Below are 9,184 nucleotides of genomic sequence, written 5' to 3' on the forward strand. Positions count from 1 at the left end.
TGTGTGTGTGTGTGTGTGTGTGTGTGTGTGTGTGTGTGTGAGGTGATAAATGAGCCTCCTCTCATTGTTCATTGGTTCTGTCTCATCAGCTCGTGTGTTCAGGCTGCTTGTCGTGTTGCTGTCAAGGTCAAACTAATCCTGGTTTATTTAAGAGACGTGTCTCAGCTTAGTTAAAATTCCCTCCTGCTCTGCATTACTCGTTTTACTCATCAGGTGTGTGTGTGTGTGTGTGTGTGTGTGTGTGTGTGTGTCAGGGGGCGACGTGCTTTAGGTCACTGAGGGCAATTCAATCATTACCCTTTATTAAACACAGTTAATATTCTCGCTCAGAAAAATGCTGCAGCAGAAGTGAGACATGATTAGATGAGCCAGCTCGTTGGACGCACACGCCACCCGAACAAGAAGCCAGACAGAAACACACCGCTGGCTTTCAGAGAGTTTAGATCCGATCATTTTTTWCGTGGCCAAACAAATACAGCTGATAAAATCAGTCTGCTGCAATCCCAGTTTGAAATTAAAGAGGAAAAACAGCAACAACAACAACAAAAGGATTTCTTTCTGGAAGGATTTGTCACCTTGTATCCATGTATGTTCTTGGTGCCCAACTCTAATCAGTTTTCTTGTTTTTCCTCCACAGACCTGAAGGCTACAGGATGAAATGAAATCAAGGCTGTTTTTTAAAACATCCTGTTTCTGTGTCCAAACAGACAGAATTACCTTTTTTTTTCTAGTTTCATGACAAATAAAAGTCAGATTGTTGTGCAAATTTGGCCAATTGATTTCTTTTTGTTTTATTCCAACTCTGGCATCAACTTCTGACCCAACTCTGAGACACAGTGTGGATGCCAGCAGCAGCACAAACACACAGAAGCTCCGCCCCCCCGGTCAGTTGTCGTAGCCACGAGCGAAACCCCTGCAGACCTGAAACATCCAGGAGCAGCTTGAGATCTCAGCTCTGATCAGAGACAACCAGATCCTGTGGCTTTACTCCCCGTGAAACGATCCGATCTGGCCCGTGAAAAACGACATCTGTTCGGAGCGCGAGCAGCGCAACCAATTAGCACATTGCTATGACGACATCAGCAAATGTCAACGTTGGTCATGACGTCTTCTCTGCATTTCTGTTTGTCTGAAAATAAATTGCTCTTGTAAGCTGTACAGACAGACTAATGTTTTATTGAAGCGCTTGTCATGAAGTTTCTTCAAGAACTCACATGAGCACATTTCAGCGTCATAGATTTATTGGTTTATAATTTAAAAAAAAGATTTGTTTTGTGGTAGGTTGATGAAGCCAATTTTAAATGTTAATCGGGACCATTTGTTTCCGACAGAGTAGGAGGGCAGTGTTTCCACTTTACTTCTTTTTTTTAATGCTGTTTTAGCCAGAGGTCATCGTTCAGTCACCCAAACAAATCCACAGTGAGTGGGTTCAAATTTACATGAGAAAAATAAAAAGTTCCAACATAAAACTCAAACCTTTGCTACAACCCTGAAATTAAGAGTGGAGCGTCACAACAGCTTCCAAATATTTAATTAGAAAATAAAAGGTAAAAAGAAATTTCATGTTCAAACAAACTGAATAATGCAAACAACACTGTAGAGAAATAAAAATGTGAATACAGGAGTCATTATTCAGCCTAATAAAAAAACAGTCTGTACAAACATCTGATCTTTCTCAGTGATTTGCTCTAGGGTTGGGCAAAATCGTATTGTGTGCAATTAATCGTCAGAAAAACTTMAATCGATTATTTTTTGGCACTTGACGATTAATACGATTAATACCWCCAGACTGACTGACTTMCCCCTTCAGTCCGCTCAGTTTGACGCTCTGATTCAAATATGACAAACATTTTTTTAAAAAGTTCTGTAATTTATTTATCATTACTCCCAATTTACACTCATCGGCCACTTTATTAGGCACACCTTGCTAGTACCAGGTTGGCAATAGATTCAACAAGGTGTACTGGAAACCTTCCTCAGAGAGTCTGGTCCATATTGACATGATAGCATCACACAGTTGCTGCAGATTTGTCGGCTGCACATCCATGATGCGAATCTCCTGTTCCACCACATCCCAGAGGTGCTCTATTGGATTGAGATCTGGTGACTGTGGAGGCCATTCCAGTTCAGTGAACTCATTGTCGTGTTCAAGAAACTAGTCTGAGATGATTCACGCTTTATGACATGGAGTGTTATCCTGCTGGAAGTAGCCATCAGAAGATGGTACACTGTAGTCATAAAGTCATGGTCAGCAACAATACTCCGGTAGGCTGTGGCGTTGACACGATACTCAATTGGTACTAATGGGCCAAAGGTGTTCCAGGAAAACATCCCCCACACCATTGCATCACCACCACCAACATGAACCGTTGATACAAGGCAGGATGGATCCACTCTGGCCATTCTCCTCTGACATCAACAAGGCATTTACACCCACATAACTGCAGCTCACTGGATATTTTCTCTTTTTCGGACCATTCTCTGTTAACCCTAGAGATGGTTGTKGGKKRAAAWYCCMRKWRRWYMRSMRKTTYYKRAAWWMYYMAGACYAGCCCGTCTGGAACCAACAAACAAGCCACGTTTAAAGTCACTTAAATCACCTTTCTTCATTCTGATGCTGGTTTGATCGTCTTGGCCATGTCTACATGCCTRAATGCATTGAGTTGCTGCCATGTGATTGGCTGGTTCGACATTTGYGTTAATRAGCAGTTGGACAGGTGTRTCTAATAAAGTGGCCGGAGAGTGTACTTGGTMYAGCMACACAATTTAAAAATTGGTGTATTACCTGAAAGAATRTACTTTYGACACAWTTTGGAACAGATTTTTGCGGAGAAATCTTTCCCACTRAAGTGATTTAAATTGGTCATGTGGCTAGGATATTAGGGCRTCCAGGGACTCCAGGGGATTAATCGTCTTATTGGCTAAATACCACAATTAATCGTGATTAATTGTTTTGCMAATATCGCCCAACCCTCATTTGCACTGTAAAATACTCAGCCTAGTTACAGTGAAAACAAGATGCACGTGTCCAGTTAGACTCTTGAGACATGCAGCTTCACACGACGACAACAGCAATAAAAAACAAAACAGAGGTTTAATCCTGAAATCAGCTGTGGGAGGTTTTAGAAACGGGTCTTACGTTTTCACTGGACRAAGCCAACATAGATCAGGCACTTCTCGGACTTCCCTTTTACACAAATATACAGAGTCCACATATTTACAGTTTCATCTGGTAGGAGAACCACTGGAGGTGCACGAGGTGCGAGGGGAGGGGTGGTGCTTCTCACCACAGTTTCCGATGAAAGGAGAGATGAACGTGTGTGTGTGTGTGTGTTGTGGCTTTTAGGGCTCAAGCACTTAAGGTGAGTCCGCCCTTCTTCGGTCGTCCATACTCGCTCTCCTCCATGATGACATCACGCGAATACCTCCTGACCACACCCGGTGACCTCAGCTCCACGTCCTCAGAGTGGCCCGGGTAGTGACCATAGGCCAACGGAGAGGGGTAACCATAAGGGTCCTGGTCCTCCTCTTGGTCCTCCTCGCCCCCTCCTCGGTCGTGGCCGTAAGCGACTGCAGCGGGGTCGTACCGCTCTCTGTAGGGCTGGTAGTCGCCGTGAGGGAGGGCTTGGACTGGAGGGGTGGGAACATTTAGGATCAGATAGTTCCAGTTTAGAGTGAGATTAAAACCAGATCTGGGATTAATAATCCTAAYCAATGGCAGCAACATTTAAAATCAAACAGGCGCAGCATGAATGTGAGGCGTGCAGATGATCAACAAGAGAACGGCTCTCAGATGTGATCAGAAAGACCCCCAGTAAACACACTTTTGGGGTGAAACTGAAGAGTTTCTGCACATCTCAGAATATGAGATGCACCAGTAAAGCTGGGTCGTTCTGTAATAAAAGCAGCCAAACAGAAAGGAAAGCTATTTGTCATTGTTTAACAAATTGATCCGGCTTTGAAAGATGTGATTAGTTTTAATGAAATTTGAGCTCAGAGCAGGTGAAAGTGGAGGAAGAGAGCCGCTCAAAGCCGTGCGAGTCGGTAATTGTTGACAAATGGAAGTGTGATCGGTGATGGCAGCGGTGCAAAGCTTTTGTTAGGGGTTTTAGGGWCTGAAAGCAAATTAATTTCTGTCTTAGTACCAAGTCAGCCATCATACTTATGTGGGTTAAAGCTGATGTGAACAAAATAAAATAATTGACCCATATGTGGGTCAGGTTTATGGTTTTGTAAAACATAAGAAAAATGCATGTTTTAAGACTAATTTGAAAACTTCAGAGAAGTAAATTTTAAAAGTTGCTGGTGCAAAGTTTGGCACTGAATGTGAGGGGGCTAATCCACCACAGGAAACATGGTGGCCTTGAGGGAATGACTGGATTTTAACAGGGCAAAGACTGAGGTGAGGACAGGAGGAAGAGGAGGAGGAGGGAGGAAGATGGCTGCAGAAAGCTCCTCAGTAATCATTTCCATAATCCTGCTGAACTTCAGGTCAGGAGGAAGAGGAGACATCCGGAGAGAGGGAACAGGGTGGAGAGAAAAGGAAAAGAGAAAATGTTACCTCATATGAAGAGAAAAACCCAAAGACACCAAAGATTTTGGTTCTCAAACAGCTCTAACAGCCTTCCCAGCTGCCGAAAACAAGAAAAATTACACCCTGCTTCTGTTTTACAGATATGAAACACACAAGTTCCTTCAGTGAGTTAACCAAAAAGTATTAAAATGTTTAAAAATAAAGAAAAGGTGGGAAAAAAGAGCATTAAAAATAAGAAAATTTAAACGTCTTAAAAGAATAAAAACAAAACCCTTCTCATTTACATCAGYTCTGTAAACAGTTGCAATTTTAACAGAGCTTAAGACACTGCGGAGTTCCTCAAGGCTCCGTTCTTAAGCCACTGCTATTTTTGATTTACATAAACAATTTATCAAAGGTTTTATATATGATACAACCCTGCTTCTATCCTGTTCACATTTTGATTCACTTTTGAAAGTCGCTAATTTTGGTTTGACTGCCTACGCTTCATGGTTTAKATTAAATAAATTATCTTTAAATCTTGGAGTTATTATTGAGAATTTAATGTGGAAATATACAGACTAGATTTGTAGGAAAACACATAAATCTGTTGGTATAATGAGGACAGTTTGTCATTACATCACTGCAGAATTTTTGCTTACAYTTTATACCCATATCAATGTTATATTAATAGTTTGGTGAAGTACTTTTCCCTCAACTCTTCAAAAACGCTTACAAAATTTTCAAATTTGTCTTTTTTATAAGATTTATGAAAGCCAAGAGAATATACCAATGCATTTTCATTATTTTAAATCCAATTTTCAGTTTCATTCTTACTTAATTGGCCAGAGTTCAGAGCTTCATCGTCCTAAATACCACAGCAGCAGCAGAGGTCAGTTTTCTGTCTGATACAGGCGAGCTAAACTTTAAAAKGACTTTTCCTACTTAGCAAAAGGCAGGCCTTCTGTGATAGAGTTAAAAAGTTATCTAAAACTGTTTTTATTAAAGAGCTGTGATTGCAATTTTTATTATTTGTTACATGTTCTATTTATTCATATCTTTGAAGGAAGAATTTTTAGGTTATTTTYTGTTTCTTTTTTATATATGATTGTATTGCATAATTTTATGATCAACTAATTAAGAATTGCATTGTTGGATTATTTATTTTATACCTCTTTTAATATTTTTTGGGATGAACCTTTTCATAAGCCCACTTGGGCCTCTTCCTGCACTGTTATTGTTTTCTTTTTCCCGTGAATTGGTCTGTATTTTTATGGTGCAAACCTAACCTTAACCCAGACCAAACCAAGCTACAAAACAAAAATAAACCTTAAACTAAACCGAAACTAAAAAATGCATAATAGTTGAATGACATTCAGTTCTGGTCCTCGGGGCCCACCACCCTGAAGATGTTTGAACTTTTCTCTGCTTCAGCACACCTGATTTAAGTATCGGGTCATTACCAGGCTCCTGCAGAACTTGATGACACACCGTGTGTGTTGGAGCAGGGAAACATCTAAAACATGCAGTACAGCAGCGGAGGCCCCGGAGGACAAGAGCTCAACATCTCAGGCTTAATTGGTTGGAAAAACACTCCTAAGTTAAAGTAAAAGTTCTAAACATAAAAGCACAAAGTTGTTGCTATGAAATAAAAGAAACAGATGATACTCTTCCCACACTTTGTCTAATTTGTCTTTGAAGGCCGAATTTAAACCTTGAACATTTGTGAAAACCAGACAGGACTCCTAAATCACAAGATATATATTAAAAAAAACACATTGTGAGTTGAATCCATTTAAATAAATCTTGTTTGATGGATGAAGTAACGTCTCATCCATCAGCTACTTTTAACAGATGATTCATCATCAGGACATCTTGTCAGATTCTGTTAGATGTGTACGGTCCGAGCTGGGATGGCTAGAGACGGTGCACTCATTGGCCTCATCGACACAAATATTCAAAGATGTTCTCTCTCTGTGTGTACCTGACTGTGTGAAGCAGCATATTTTATTAGATTTCAAAACAGACAAATAGCTCTGACCCGTCAGCTCCTTAATCCCTCAGTGTGGGCAGGAATGAAGAAACTTCACAGTGGAACAACAATAAAAGTCAGATCCCTTTCCAATTCTCTCAGATCTTTACAAGAAACAATAACAATCCAATGGCTAACCAAGGCTATGAAAACAACATCTGAGTGTTTTATATGTTTAAAAAAAAACTTCATAAAATGGAAAGGCAGACCAGGGCCAGACTGTTAAAACTGGTAAAAATAGTTTTATGTTTGGGGTTAGTCTGCTTAATTTAAAAATAAAGCTGGATTACATTAATCTTGCTGACACACGTTCTGGTTAAGACTAAACAAACAGAACTAAATGCTTTTGTAAAGTCTGCATATTTTGACAATGTTGGAGAAAACTCTGGAGTCTGAATGTTATTTTAGCTTCAGCTGTCAGAACCTAACCTGATTTGTAAACACCACATTTCTGCAGAACTCTGCAATTCATCTGCATCAGTTTTATATTGATCACATTATTTAAAACAGGTTTTATTTACTTCTCCTGGGTGAACAAAACAGTGCGGGAAGAGCCACATTTCGTATTTTATATGTCATTTACATTTACTTTTCACGAATTCCCTTCTGTTAATTTGTGTAAAGCCTCCAGCTGAGATGCCTCTTTTTTTTACTAATTATACACAGTATTAAATTACACTCCATCTAAGTGAAGAAAATCTGCTGTAACTTACAAAATAAAACACTAACTTTGTTCATTTGTTAACTTCTTTTATCTTTTCTGGTTTCAATATAAGTTTTCATATTAGCAACCGGTGAGATAACKTTCATTATATCTAATAATTTCAACATGTATGCAGGGGCGGAGCTAGACTTTTTTTTGCAAGGGGTGGCTAAGGTGTATTTTAGGGGCGCACAAACAAAGAAAACTTCTCTAGATCTGAATATTCAAGATGGCTGCCACTGCTAATTTGGCTATAACTCAGGTACCTTTAGACATATTAAGCTGAAATTTGATGTGGTGGCAGCTGCACTCACCAACATAACAGTACAGTTACATCATCAATTTAAAATGGCGGCCACATGACTGTACCCTTCAATGTTTCACAACGAACCCCTAGACGTTCCATTCTATTGCTGCTGGTTCTTAAACCCAAAACTATTGCGCATGTTTGTTGTTTTGTATTAATTCAGTGGTTCAGAAAAGTATTTTCTTCTTCCATCCTAGCCTCTGGCTCCGCCCCTGCAAACCTTTCTAACTTGAAAACAAAGAAATAAAACACATAAATGTAAAAACAGGAACTATTTCTTTACAGGAACATATTAAATGTTGATAATAAATGTTCATAAACATCAGCTGGATGATATATTTACCTCCAACGTTGTATCCTAGACACGAGTTCTGATCGCAGTATCCCGGTGGGCCAGCGGGTCCCGTGGCTCCTGGATTACCGGGTCTCCCTGCTGTACCTGGGTTACCGGGCCGACCAGGCGGCCCCTGGCTGCCTGTTCGTCCTTCACCTGGCAAACCTGAAGATCAAAAAGTTTAGGCTGAAAAACACATCCGGAGTTTATCCTACTTAAATACATCCTTCCTCCTGCTGAGGAAGAGCTGTTGAAGTGGTCTCAGTGAAAAGGTATGGACAATTAATATCTTACCTGTTACTGATAGCTTTTAATGCTAACCAGAGTGGTGAGCTAACAGCTAGTCTGAGTGGAGCCAAGAAACAGTGGACTGCTGACAACTTAAAACAACTCTGATCTTAAAAACTTCACAGCAGTTCATGTGTCGTTATGAAGCTTTGCATTATTATCTGTTGTGCACTGGTATGATATTCCTACAGGAAGTGCTCCAAGCTGCACCAAAAGTGCTACAGCTAGCTGCTGCTGCCATTTGCAAATAATAGAACTCCAAATGAGTAACCACATATTGTGAAACTTACGTCAACATAAATGCTTATAAAATGTGTTTGCATGAACCAGTGAGGTCTTTGGTGACTGGAGGTGCTTTAAGGTGGCAGTGATCCACTTTGGTCTTGGTCCTCTTGAGTCAGTATCTCATGCTGACAGAACTGCAAATTACATTTGTGAGGGAGTTTCCAAACTGCATAAAAATGTTCCTGTTTGCCCTAAATGGCAGCACGGCGGCTCAGTGGTTAGCACTGATGCCTCACTCACAGCAAGAAGGTCCTGAGTTCGATCCCAGGTTCAGACAAGGGGTCTTTCTCTGTGGAGTTTGCATGTTCTCCTCGTGTTTGTGTGAGTTTTCTCCTTGTGTTTCTGCAGGAAAGCGCTACATGTGCACCAGAACAAGAACAAACAGATTCAAGAACAGCTTTTTCCCAAAAGCCATCAYCTTACTGAACTCTTGCATACACTGACTCTTGGTTTAAAATCAGCGAGGAACTCACATACTGTGAAATAAATACATCTGTGGGACACCTGTCACTTTATTTTGTTTATGATCGCCTGCAATACCAGCAGAATCCATATACCTCAATATACAAAATGTGCAATATTTAAACAATGTGCAATAATGTCATTTAACTTTCTTCTACTTTAGTTTCACATTTACAATCGACTCTCATTGTACTTTTTTATGTGCTTTATTGTTTTTATATTGTTGTATATATAGGCATATGTGTGTGTGTGTGTGTGTG

General features: G+C 40.1%; 2 protein-coding genes across 2 annotated transcripts in view; one reads left to right on the top strand and one right to left on the bottom strand.

Moving 5' to 3' along the window:
• The window catches only part of mrpl13 (mitochondrial ribosomal protein L13), a 14,884-nt gene extending 13,726 nt beyond the window's left edge, over positions 1-1,158 (top strand). The window contains exon 7 of the mRNA XM_014022905.1: positions 638-1,158. Within this exon, the coding sequence (XP_013878359.1) occupies positions 638-662 (25 nt within the window). The 3' untranslated portion in view covers positions 663-1,158. The remainder of the gene's footprint in view (positions 1-637) is intronic.
• Positions 1,159-3,325: 2,167 nt separating this feature from the next.
• LOC106527895 (collagen alpha-1(XIV) chain) overlaps positions 3,326-9,184 on the bottom strand; it is a gene marked incomplete in the record, with an annotated part of 186,287 nt that continues 180,428 nt past the window's right edge. The window contains 2 exon segments of the mRNA XM_014022903.1: positions 3,326-3,630; positions 7,899-8,054. Coding sequence (XP_013878357.1) covers positions 3,350-3,630; positions 7,899-8,054 — 437 coding nt within the window.

This window comes from Austrofundulus limnaeus, unplaced genomic scaffold (assembly GCF_001266775.1).
Source record: "Austrofundulus limnaeus strain Quisiro unplaced genomic scaffold, Austrofundulus_limnaeus-1.0 Scaffold348, whole genome shotgun sequence".
Classification (NCBI taxonomy): domain Eukaryota; kingdom Metazoa; phylum Chordata; class Actinopteri; order Cyprinodontiformes; family Rivulidae; genus Austrofundulus; species Austrofundulus limnaeus.